At 46.6% G+C, this 13436-nt stretch overlaps 1 protein-coding gene across 1 annotated transcript; it reads right to left on the reverse strand.

Moving 5' to 3' along the window:
- Positions 1-1072: 1072 nt before the first annotated feature.
- DYNLL2 (dynein light chain LC8-type 2) lies at positions 1073-9164 on the reverse strand. Its single transcript, XM_074223629.1, has 3 exons — positions 8997-9164; positions 5715-5853; positions 1073-3127 (listed from the first exon to the last, which is right to left on the reverse strand). The coding sequence occupies exons 2-3, from the start codon at positions 5844-5846 to the stop codon at positions 2990-2992; spliced, it is 270 nt and encodes an 89-aa protein (XP_074079730.1). The 5' UTR covers positions 5847-5853; positions 8997-9164; the 3' UTR covers positions 1073-2989.
- Positions 9165-13436: the final 4272 nt, after the last annotated feature.

Genomic DNA, 13436 nt, shown 5'->3' on the forward strand with positions numbered 1-13436 from the left:
CAGTCTCTTCCTGAGGTCCTTACCTCTTCTCAACCTAGCAGTATAGAGAAACCCTTCCTTGGGGTTCCACAATTCTGGCTTCCCTACAAAGTTTTGTTTTATAGAGTGGATACCCATCATATACAGGAAGAACTTCCAAGTCATCCAAAATTTTTCATTTGCTTCTTTACCTTACTCCCAAAGATTTATTTCCTTCCCCCAAGCCCTCCAGGATTGTGAATGTAAGAACATCCTCAACACTGCTGGAAGGAATGCTATGCTTTGGTGTTGGATATGAAATGTTCCTCCAGAATCATCTTTGCCCACTTCAGCAGGACAGGTCCAAGTAGCTACAATCATTCCCAGACAACTTGAAGGTCTAAATTACATACACACACCTTAATAGTAATCAACCACAAGAAGAACCAAGTCAAATAAAACTGACCAGAAAAGGTAGTCTGAGGACAAGTCCTCATAGCTTGCAGCAATCTTGAACTTTCTGCATTTTTTTTTGAGAGCAGGAAGCCTAGGGGATGACAAGGATAACCACCCCAGCTTAGATAAGGAAAAGTATCTTTAATCCCTGGGATGGTTGTGATCAAGTTTCACCTCTTCTTCCCTTTACCTACATCTCCTTTAGACTTGGCAGAATCAAACCAAAGGCCAACAGCAGTTCCTAAATTCCACTGAGAACCAAGTTTAGAGGAGCACAAAGGCCTCCTTCTCCCTCTTTCCCTCCCACCCTCCACCTTAACTTCTCCACTCATCCACAAGGCCTTTGGAAACCACCATTGCTACAGCTTCAGGTCTCAACTTGCAATGTGCTCGTTACAGCAGACAGGACTTAAGGCATAGATGGACACTGGAGGTGTTCTCCAAAACTCACCTCCCTAACATCAAGTTCATAACTTGAGTGTGTTCCAGGATTAATTTACAAATAAACCCACCCCTAGACACTGCAGCTGAGGCCTAGTAAACCAGACTAAAGCTTTGGCTAGTTATTCTACCTACCTTTACTCAAGGAATAGGAGGAAGCAATCCTAACTTGAATCTGTCAAGTTCCCTTACCCACCCTCAAAAAACACAAAACAAGTTTGAAGTGCATCAATCAACTTTTAATGTCCAAGAGAGGAATGGAGGCAGAGCAAGGGGGATGAGAAAGGGGGGGCAGCCACCCCTGCTCCAAGAGAATAAAGACCAAAAAAAAAAATGAACACAAACCAGACACTTTCAATTAGCCTTACAAGTCAAGGGGGTAGGGGAGAGGGAGACAACATGAACTCAAAACATTTATTTAAAGAAAAATCTAATATCCAAGCAATTTATCACAGACAGCACATCCTTCACTGCCCAGTTTATAATACAAAGAACATTCTATCACTGCCCAGCACCCACCCCACCCCCCCAATGCAGGTTTCCTCTAGCATTGTAAAGAAAGGTGGAAAGCACAGAAGACTTGGGGGAAGGGTAGCCCATTCTGACAGGACTTAAGCTTGAAAAAATGAGCTTCATTCATCCCTAATTTCCCCTACATCTACCCCACCCCACAACAGTATTTTAGACAAGACACAGGAAAATCAATTCAAGGCATTAGCTTTCCTACTCAACTCAATTTCACAATTTTGCCCTCTTTAAGCCTCTACATTGTTCTAAGTTGAAGCCCTCTCTCCTCTGCCATCAGGGTCCTCTGCTTCCTTCATGACTTTCTCCCTGCCATCCATGCTACCCATAAGAGTTCCCCCCCAAATCACTTAACATCCACCAAAGCTACTAGTTCCACTCCCCCAGCCCTGAAATACTGTCAGGTACCCTACCAGAAGCTCCATTTTTCATCAAGTCAACCTTCTCCAGCCTACAACTGAGAACCAGCTCCAAGGATGACAAATAAAGACTCCTCTGGTCACACAATTGTTCCTGGGCAACCTTTTGTCAAGTCTCCACTGGAGACTGTAAGCATCTCCTGCCCTGGGTAGTTGAAGAGCTAAAGTGATACTGTGTCCAGATCACTCAGCTGCCCCACAATCATCTTTACCTGTGCCCCTCTACAAACAGACACACAAGACACACATTCTCAGTCTCTCTCGTAGACGTCTTCTCAAATACACAAAGAAGGAAGGTTCAGACCCAATCAAAGTCACTGGAAATTCCCTGGCCCATCAGCTAATAGGGAGGCTATCCTAAGGTGACTCTTTCCAAGGAAGTGGAGAAAGAGATAATGAGTTGAACATAGCCAGGTTGAGGATATGGAATGAGAGAAAATGGAATTATCTAGCCCCTAGTATCCTCCCAATCTGAGCACCAGCAGGGAAAAAAAAAGTAGCCTAATGCACCAAATCCACAAAGACATACACACACATACACACCTCTTAAGACACTCCCTTAAGCACTAATGAAGACAGCAAGACAAGTCTCTGCCCCCCCCCACCCTCAGCCCACCCCACAACAAAGTTTCCAGGGTCTCTAGAGAATTCCCACCTCCTGCCCAACTCATAATCCAAGAACACTTTGGATTCACATTATGGGGGAACAAATCTTCCCTGTATTTGAGCCCTCCCCCCCCATCCCAATCCTAATACATTATCCCCATCCTTTCCTCAAGCCTTCCAAAGAAGGCATCCACCACTGAGAAGGATTAAGTTGAGCACTCCAAAATCCTGGGTGGGGTTTATTTCTCCTTTTAAGCTTTTTTTTAGGGGGAATGAGAGAATTTGTTTTGAGAGATTTCCTAGTGCAATACAACCAAAGGGGGAGGGGGGTGTATTTTTTTTTTAAATTAAACAGAAAGCAGCCTTCTTCCCCAGGCAACTAAACAGAAGTAGGTTTTTTTGTTTGTTTTTTTTTTTACTGCAACATATACACATGAAGTCGAGTATACAATCCATGCAGTAGCACAGCCATTGGAGAGGAAACCCTGGTGCCAGCCTTCAGTGCGTGTAACAGTCCGAGCTCCGCCTGCCACCACCGCTGCCCACCTCCACCACTGCCGCAGCCACCGCCACCACTACGCCACCTAGCCGGACTTGAAGAGGAGGATTGCAACTTGACCCAAGTAAAAATAGATGAAGTGCTTTGTCTCATGTGTGACGTAGCTGCCAAAATTTCGGCCGACGATACAATGCCACGTGGGGTTATATTTCTTGTCGAATTCCTAAGAGGAAATAAGAATTGGGATGATGGTTAGGGAGGCTCTGGGGTGAGACCAGGGAAATCTCTCATCAGTAGTTGGGCTGCTTAACTGGTACCTGACCCCCTTACCTATCACCACCTTCCCCACCCCCACATGATGACTTCAGTTCTTTTAAGCTGTGGAAGCTCAGGTTCTAAGGCTAACTAGGTTCTTCCTGCCCCTTTCATGAATAATAAATCACACCACAGGCTAATTATTCCAGCCCCTCTGGCCTTAGCCACTTTAGAGGTAAGCAGGGTCATCTTTCTCCTTCTCTACTCCACCCCCTCCAAACCCATGTTTCCCCTCAGTTAATCTATATTTGGGGAATCTAGGAGACCAAATAAACTCCGCAAATTACTGAAGCACCATAGGGAATACTTGAGGCTTTTCTGCCTTCTGGAAGACCATGGTCTCAAGGGTGTCCAGAATTTGAGATCGATACCTGGAGACTTTGCTTTCTCTAGGTTGTTTGGTTGAAGTCAACCCTAATATAATCAATTTAAATTTTATAGAATATAAATATTATATTCTAAGGAAATATAAGTTTCCTGAGGGTAATCATGGTTTTCTCTTTTTGTCCTGGAATCCCTAGTACCTAACTCAATCTCTTGCACATGTTCAGCATATTAATTCCTTTGAATTTATTCCTCTTTCAGGTGCAGAATCGGGACAGGAACCAGGGAAACCACAAAAATTTAATGATAAAATTCAAATTCATCCCTTCCATAGACTAAGTTGAGAGGAAGAAGATATCAGCAAGATGGACAATCTTCTATCTCCTCACCCCACCAATTGATTCAATTTTCTAACTCTCCTACAGAACCACCTTTGGGACCCTGGGAATGAGGTGAGTGTGTAGGGGTGGTGTGTGTGTGTGTGTGTGTGTGTGTGTGTGTGTGTGTGTGTGTGTTCTTTACACCAAAATTCAGAACTCGAGAAGAGTACCCAATTGAGGTGGACAATTATTCCCACAACCTATAAGTTTAATCAGCTACATTTAACAGTCAATGAGGAAATTCAGAGTTCAAATCCAGTCACCAACAATTTACTAGTGCTGTGACCCTTAGCAACTTAACCTCCCTCATCTTCAGTTTCCATATCTGTACAAAAGGGATCATAACAGCACCTAGCTGATAAGGTTCTTTTGAGGATCAAATAAAATAATATTTTTAAAGAGCTTTGTGAACAGTTATATAAATATTAGGTAATCTCATTATCATAAGAAGAATACAAGAATGAAGATGGGGAAGAGATCCAGAATCGTCTCAAATTTGCCTTGAGGGAAATGACTTCTCTGGCTCTGTTTCCTGACCCATGAGATTCAGAGGTTGAAGAGATAATAACCATATCCAAGCTGGAAGAAACTTTAGGGATCATCTAGTTCAACCTTCTCATTTTACAAGTGAAAGAAACTGAGCCGTTGAGGTCAAACACTATGCCCAAAGTCACACAGCAAGTTAGTGACTGAGACATGAGACCAGAGTCCAGTTCCCCCTCACCCTCCTGCAGTCTTCCTAGCAGATCTAGAATTGGGTCTCTTAATGTCTCTTCCAGTTCCGAAATACTCGAAGAGGTCACCCATTCCCAAATGGCCATTTCCCAACTTAAGTGTGCTATTCTGATCAGATCCTCCACAAAGCATTTTCCTCAACTGGCTTCTGTCATAATTTTAGAGGTTCTGTTTTCCCTTTAGACTGTTTACTAATGACCACTGAATCTCAATATTTACTGCTTCTAAGTCAAGCACTTTATCATTTCCAAAACATATACACTCATGAAGCCACTTTACAGGAATCCTAGGATCTGTAGTTCAAATACAAAACAAAAAGTGATAATGCACATAACTCGCTCTGACTCTAAGAACAAGAGGTAAGTGTGGGAGAAGATCGAAGAACTTAGAACTAGAAGTGGGGTCTAGCCCTAGTTTTGTCAGCTAATAACTCTTCTGTAAAGGGGGGGGGTCTCTCCTTGGTTTATCTGCAATGTAAATTCTTATGCAGGAGAAGTGTGAGAAGAGAACAGGCCATGGAAAGTCAGGAACAGTCCTATCTCTGACACATACTGGCTGTGTGACCCTGGACCAAGTTATGTTGGTACTTACCAATCTGCCTTTGATGTGATGACATTTTGTTTTTCATCATGTCTGACACTTCAACTATCCCATCTTAACAAAAAAAAAATCCTCTCCAGCTTATTTTACAGATGAGGAAACTCAGACAAGGGTTAAGTGACTTGCCCAGGGTCACACTGCTAGTGTCTCAGAGACCAGATTTGAATTCACAATAGATGCATCTTCCTGTCTCCAGACCCAGTTTCCTATTCACTTTGCTCCATTCTTTTGCATTAGCTGAGGTATTGCATTATACTAGTAAAATCACAGGTTTGGTGTCATTCCTGTCCCTATTTTCCCCTTTCCCTCCCCTTCCCCCCCACCAATATCTGGTTCTCTTTTGAAACAGGCCAGATATATACATGAATTAATATTGCTGAGCTGTCTGGTACTCTTCATCCAAGTTGCTGGTTTAGTCACCCCATCCCTTGGCATGCCCCTCATCCCAAGTCATACCTTCTTGATATAGGCAGCGATGTCTTTCTCTATGTTATACTTCTCCATCGCCTGCGTTGCACAATCAACTGCATCCTGCTGCATGTCCTCAGACATGTCTGCGTTCTTGATCACTGCCTTCCGGTCAGACATGGCGGCACTATAACAAAAACACGTGTGATAGTCTTGAGTTCCCTTACTCCACAGCTCTAGGGTCTGAGAACCCACTGGGTACAGAGCGCCTCCTTGTAGACCTTCTGGGGAAAGGAGAAAATGGCACCCCTACATTGATGAGGGGCTAGAAAGTTCTTCCAAACTCAGGTAGCTGATTAGGAACTCTAACCAATTCAAAGGAGGAAAGGATTGAGAAACACAATCAACTTTCTAAGTCTGATTATTAGTACATACAAAACAAATAGAATGAATATAAACACCCCTGACTCTAGAAAGCAAAAGAGGCAAATGATGAGAAACAAAGGACTTAAGAAATGGGTTCTAGTTCTAGTTCCGTGACTGCCTAAACGACAAAGGACAACTGACCTGATCACCTCTCTGGAACTTAAGTCTCCTCTTCTGTAAAATGAGGGGGTTGAGGGGCAGCTAGGTGGAGCAGTGGATAGAGCACCGGTCCTGGAGTCAAGAGCACAAATCTGGCCTCAGACCCTTTATAATTACCTAGTTGTGTGGCCTTGGACAAGCCACTTAGCCCCATTTGCCTTGCAAAAAAAACCTAAAAAAAAAATGAGGGGGTTGGACCAGATTCTAAGATCTTTTTCCAACTCTAAATCATAGGGTCCCTACTTTGGAAGGCTTGGAGAACTCAGCTCAAGACCACATACCAACATCCTATTTAGATATTACATTGTACTTTGTGCTTCCCTTCCTTTACAGAGGGTGTGTCTCACTCTAACATGGTCCAGTGGTTTAGTACCTTAATCCCAGCTTCACCACTCATTTCCCATATGATTCTCAGACTCTACATCTACCAAGGGGGTCTAAGGGGATAAATCTCTTTTCTTGAAGGTATATAAAAATACATAGTGGAAAAAACATAGAGGTAGATATGTAGATGATCTGTGATACCTCCAATGTGGATTATACCTTTATAAGTGGCAAATCAATAAGAAAATTACTTTAATATTCCTTGCTTTCTATCCATATCAAAAAACCTCTGGTATCCTAGAGCAGTCACAGATCTAGAGTTTTTCCCTGACTCAGACTTAAAAAAGAGAAATCACTAGAGGGCAACTCAGGTTTGTTTGCCAGTGGTAAACAGTAAAAGGAGGGAAGGATATTCAACTGATCATCACCCCCCCCCTCCCCTTTTCCTCATCTCTCACCACCACCACCCCCACTGTGGAAAGTATTATACCCAACCAAGCCATGGAGATCCCACCCTTGGAGCTTTCCCCACCTTGGCCTGCCATTCAACCTGCTAGATATAGGTAGTTTTTCATCCTATCTTAATTCTACCTTGGGCATGCAGGCAAGGTCTAGACAGAGAGAACTATATTAGTCTTCTCAAAATCAGAAGACAAAATTCAAATACCTCGGGTCTATCTTCTGCCTGCCCATTCCCATCTGACTCAGAGAATGCCTATAGCAAACAATCCCTCACTTGGTATTATAAAAATGGATTTAACTGCTATACCTTCAGCTGTAATGAATGATAGTAAAGCATTTGAACTTGAGTACTTCTACCTGGCAGTAAGGTGACTCAGGCAATAGGAGTTACAGGGCAGGCTCTCACCCCTTAAGTTAGCAGTGCCTGGAAGGCATAGTCTAGTTTTAAGGAAGGGCTGGGAGACAAAGCTTCCATTCTGAAGCTGGCTGTCTCAAGAACACCACAGAACATTCTTTCCTTCCTCCCATATGAACCATGCCAGGCCTATCTCCTTCATCCCATCCCCATCATGACCTTGGGCAAATCATTGGAACTCCCTTCATGTCTTTTGAACTTTTCCATTCCGCACATCTGCTGGGTACATAAAATACTGTTTAACCATAACTACTCTAAAGAAAGGCAAGTTCCCATCATTCTTGATTCATAGGAAAGATACAAGGGAGGCAGATAAGTCAAGCACTTGGGGAATAAGATTTCGATTTAAACCTCCTTAGTATTGTCCAGTAGTCTTCCTGCTACTCCTTCTAAATTTATTTATTCAGAGTTACTATAAGGAGAGACTGTTTACAAAGCCTGAAGGGGAGGGCCCCAGGAAACACAAGTACAAATTAGCTATTTTATCTAGCCATTTCACCTGCTTCTCGGGCTCATCCCCAAAGACCAAAGGAACAACTTTGTTATAGTAATTAAAACCCAACCTACTCTCCAGAAAAGAGCCAGCCATTACATAACGTCGGTCTTATGACTACAATGATACAATTATTCCCCCTCCCCACTTCCACATATCCCCCCACACAGCTAAATCAGTCCAGTGCCACTGCAAGCCCTCCAGGCTGACATCCCCCCGGAGAGGGCCGGTCCTCCAAGGCAGTCAGCTGGGGTAGTTGAGTCATTAGGCACTTATTGAGAGACCAGCATGAGGGGGCAGGGGCTGCAGGACAGCTCCCCTTAAGCCCCCCCCAATTTTGCATCAGGTAGAGATGGCATTTGGGGAGATTCCCTTCAGAGCCCCTCCCGGCAGGGCATCCGGGCCCGGGGCCCGCTCTCCGTCATGCCCGGGGCTCTGCTGTGAAGGGCGGGCGAAGTTCCGGGGGTTCCGGCGCGGCCGGACTGCGGGGCCCGGCTGGGGCAGGGCCCGGACTGGGGGGCCCGGGCTGCGGAGCCCGGGCTGCGGGGCCCGGCTGGGGCAGGGCCCGGACTGCGGGGCCCGGGCTGCGGGGCCCGGCTGGGGCAGGGCGCGGACTGCGGGGCCCGGGCTGCGGAGCCCGGACTGCGGGGCCCGGCTGGGGCCGCGCCGGAGTGACTGGGCGTCCTCTCTGCAGGAAGGACACCGGAGGGGCAGCAGCGGGAGCCGCGTCACGCCCGCTGCCCTCGCCGCCCCGCCCCCTCCCTCGGGCCCCCAACACGCGGGGGGGGGGGGGACGCCTCTGCAGTGTGGCCCCACGGGGCGCGTCTAAGGGCGTCCTCGCCGGGCCGGGCCTGGTAGGCAAGACCCCCCACACACACACACACACACACGCCCCCGCCCCGGGCAGGAGCCCCCGCCCCGGCGGGGCTGGAGAACACCGCGAGGCCTGGAGCCCCCCCACAGCGGGGGGGCTGGGCAGCAGCGGGGGGGGGGGGGGGCCTGGCCCCGGGGCCGCCGCCCCTCCCCCACGCCCCCCGGCCGCGCCGCTCACCTTCACAGCGCGAGGCTTCACGCGGCCCCTCGAGGGAGCAAAACCCTTAGCCGGTTGGCAAGGGAGACGGCGCGGGGGCGGGCAGGCGCGGGGGAGGGGCGGGGGCGGTGTCCCCTCTGCGGCTCCTGCAGCCGCCGCGGGTCGCCCCGCTCCAGCGCCCCGCGGCCCCGGCCCCGCGCGCGGCCTCGGCCCCGCGCGCTGGCCTCCCCGCCGAGCCTGGCCTCCCCGCCGGCCTGGCCGCCGCCGCCGCCGCCGCTCCCGCTCCCGCTGGGCCCGGCTCCAGGCGCGCGCAGCTCCGCTCGGCTCCACTCCGCTCCGCTCTGCCGCTGAGCCCCGGCTGGCGCGCGGCCCCCCCGCTGAAATAGAGCCCCGCCCCTGCCCCCCGCCCCGCCCCCCGCGCCTCGCCGAGCCTCCCCATTGGCCGCGCCGGCCCGGCCCCGCACTGCGGGCTTCTCCCGGCGCCGCTCTCGCCCCACATCTTGTTTCCTCCCACAATGCCCCTGGGCAGAAGGAGGGCTTGGGGCGGGGCCGGGGGGTGGGGAACGCGCGGCGCCTGCGGGGGGGGGGGGGGGGGAGCGGAGACGGGCTTCGGCCTTTCCCTAGGAGAGGCGGGCAGCTGCCGCCCGGGGAGCCAGGCCCGGCCCGGCCCGGCCCGGCCCGGCCCCCACGCCGGCCTTCTCCCTGGGCGCCCGAGCCGGGGCCGGCGGACCGCCCAGACGCCCGGCACCCAGGAGAAGCGGCGCCGGCGCAGCCTTTGCAGCCACGGGGCAGAGCCGCCCACGGAGGGAGACACACTCGGGGGAAGCGATGCCTGAGTGCTTCCGAGGCGCCCTGGGGCCGCGGAGCCAGCACCCCCGACACAAAATGGCCAGCGCCCCTTGCTGTGGAGTTAGCTTGAGGGAGAAGGATGACGAGGCCGCTGGGACCCAGACGAGGACGAGGACTGGCTCTTTTTTCTATTTTCCTCGGGTCTGTTTCCATCCCGTGGGTCCGCCCCCGGAGTGATGGGTGGGGAGCTCCCTCTCCAAGCATGAGATCACGGCCATGCCCCACTGCCAAGCTAATTTCCAAACCGGGAGAAGGAGATTCAACCCTTGAGTGTGAGATGGATCGAAGAAGGATGGATGTGCGTTCATGAATTTCCCAGTCTTAGCTATGCCTTTATAGGTGTTGAAGATTGGGAAATCATATATGTATACATAGACACACACAGACATTTTGTGCGCTGTTCCCTCCTCATTAAGACTGTTAGCGACTTGAGGGCAAAGGCTGTTTTTTTCCTCAGCCATTTAATTAAAGCCTGGCACATAAATGCTTCTTGTTGACTCACTCCCTACTAGGGGGCACTTCCATATGGCTTATCCACCGACACCCCCCAAAAAGGGACAAATACAAGAAGGGATTGCCTGAGACTCTTGTTTATAAGAGCTTCCTTGCTCTATAAAACTGAAATCAGCAATCGGGCAATCTCTCTTAGACTTTGAGAAGTACCAGAGTACAGCTGACTGAATCTGAATTCTGGTAGGTGATGGGAGGATCCGCACCACCAGGACCACTTTTCCTCCCTCCGGGAGCAGTTGATAATGTCTTAGAGGCAGAAAGAAGCATATGGCTTGAAAGAAATCCCAAGAGTGAACTTCACCAGCTCAAAAAACACAAGCAATCCAGAGTATTTAGGGATTTTCTGTGGAAGGATATAACTAAGACAGTCCAAGGGCAAGCCTAATCAGACTAAAAGGTTAAAGCTCATAAACCCCAAACAGTGGGTTTGTAGAAGAAAGGGGAGTCTGAACTCCCTAAATCTAGATTTCTAGTCAGACAAGAGAGATTTTCTGGACAGCATTTTGTGAGTGATGGAGTTCTGAGACTGATTTTTCTAGAGTAGAGATTCCTAACTTCCTATCAGGAACCCAGGAATGCTTTAATTTTTAAACTTAATAGTATTTATTTCAATTACATAAAGTTTTCAACATTCATTTTTATAAGATTTTGAAATCAAAATTTTTCTCCCTCCATCTCTCCCCTTTTCTCTGTCCTTCCCCTCCCTCACTCCCAAGAGGAAAAAGCAAGCTGATATAGAAAAATAATGTTTTTAAATACGTTAATTAAAACACTTAGGATCATGAGGGAAATGAATTATATTGAAAATATAATTAGATGTTAAAAAAAAGTTCATGAACTCCAGGTTAACAATCCTTTTAAAGAGAGAAAAAAGGATTTCCTGAGACAGCATATTACTTGGAAAAAGAAGAGGCTCATTTGCATAGATCCTACACAACATTATTTGAAGAGTAAAGTCTGGAATCACTTGGACTGTGATCAGGTTACTTGTAGTAGAGCCCAAAATGTGATAAACCATATGGAGGTGCTTCAAATCTGGGGGAAACCATGTAGGATTCTAAGAGAACACACCAAAATGTCAAAGGTTTTCCCTGATAGCTACCCCAAATTCAGTTCCTTTTTATAGAAAATTCATCAAACACTAAACACTTAATAAATGCTTTTCATTCATTCAGTATCTTTTACTAAGCCTTTCTGAGTCTTTTCAAATCTGTACTTTCTGTGGGCTATTCTCTAACCTCAAAGTGTATGTGGGGGAAAGGAAGGTGGCAAGGAGGTTTGATCAATCAATCTGAGAGTGGGAAATTCTATAAGTGGAATCCCACCCTTGATGCAATAACTCAGTCGTGCAGGTCCTCTCCAACACAACCACACCTTCTCTTATCTTCCAACAGTTCCTTCAGTATGCTATTTTCCTCTATTGTGCAAGCCTCCACTTCTGAATTACACATCAGTCCCTCAGGGCTTCCAGGTAAGAAGAGGTACCACTATCTGTAATTGTGTCTCCCCTCCCCAATCTCATGACTGTGAAAAATGCCCTCTTGAGAGTAAACAATAACTGATGAATAAGAGCCTCATCTTTCCCCTTATCATTTTTGATAGAACATAGTGAGTTACATAGGATAATGTCTGCATTGAAGATAATTATATTCTCTTTCAAAAATGAACCACCCCTTTTCCAAACTTCCTTATTACCATGGAAGATAGCACTATCCTTCAGTCACCAACCACCCAAATATCTATATCACTGACGGCTAGATTGGCAAATAGTGGAGTCAGGAGGATCTGAGTTCAAATTTGACCTCAGACACTTACTAGCCATAAAACCCTAAGGAAGTTACTTTACCTCATCTCAATCTTATCATCTTTATCTGTTAAATGGGAATTATAAAATCACCCACTTCATTTGGTTAAGAAAGTCAAATGAGCTGAGAAAACATAGAGTGCCTTATAAACTTTAAAGGATTATAAATAAATGTTATCTATCATCATCACAATTACACCAAATTAGTTGACAATTTTATTGGTTCTACCTCCACATCTTTAACATCTATTTCTTTTTCTTTACTCATAAAACCTTCATCCAAGTTCAGTCCCTCATCATCTCTTGTCTGGGCTACCTTACTTGATTTGTGCAGTATCTTTTCTCTCCAATTTCTCCATACAGTTGCAAGAGTGATTTTCCCAACATTTAGGTCTAACTATGCCACTTCACTCCCCCACTAAATAAATTCCATTAGCTCCTTCTTGACTCTAGGATCAAATATTAATTCATCTTTATCTCATTTTCAATTTATTTTTGTGTTCTTAATATACATAATTATCAATATCATCATAATGCATGCATGTGTTATAAAGAAGTCACCAAAACATTGAGATCATGTCCTCAAAAAATCTTGTACCAAGGGAGTGTATGATCAGAAAAGATTAAAGACAATTGTTCTAATTATACATATTGCTACTTTGCCTAGGGATCCCTTTTGGCCACATATGGGAAAACCTAGACATGAGTTAAACACTCTTGAGTATATGTGGTTGTTCTGTCATTTACAGTATCTGACTCTTTGAGATCTTACTTGAAGTTTTCTTGGCAAGAATATTGGAGTAGTTTGACTTTCCTCCTCAGCTCACTTTAAAGATGAAGACCCTGAAGCAAACAAGGTTAAATGACTTTCTCAGGGTCAAACCCCTAGACAGCACCTAAATCAAATTTGAACTCCTCTTCCTGACTTCAGGCCTAGCATATTAGGTTGTTTTCTTGGAGCAATTCCCAAAAGGTCGACAAGTCAAAAAAAGAAAATAACTTTCATTGGATCAAGCCCCCAGGATCTGTGTGAACCAAAGTCCTTGGGAAGCCCTGGGTATAAGTTACAGGAGTTTCTAATCAGCTGATTCCTTAGGAAAAGCAAGGATTTGAATAAGGAATGGAGCCAACTAAAAGGAAGACAAGGATTGGGTGCTGAAAACTTGATGGAAAAGGGCTTTAATGTTTTTCCTCTATCATCTCTCTATTACCACCCCTTCAGTAGCTACAAGAAAATTTCTGACTGAGAAATAAAAACAAATCAACATATATTATTGAGTATAAAGCTCTATGCT

This window comes from Macrotis lagotis, chromosome 2, assembly GCF_037893015.1.
Source record: "Macrotis lagotis isolate mMagLag1 chromosome 2, bilby.v1.9.chrom.fasta, whole genome shotgun sequence".
NCBI lineage: Eukaryota > Metazoa > Chordata > Mammalia > Peramelemorphia > Peramelidae > Macrotis > Macrotis lagotis.

Bases quoted from the DNA above. Each gene is read 5' to 3' on its own strand.
- DYNLL2 (XM_074223629.1), bottom strand. From the start codon at position 5,846: ATGTCTGACCGGAAGGCAGTGATCAAGAACGCAGACATGTCTGAGGAC. The intron at 3,128-5,714 runs GTATGACTTGGG...ATTTCCTCTTAG, and splicing joins TCGCTGCCTATATCAAGAAG to GAATTCGACAAGAAATATAA.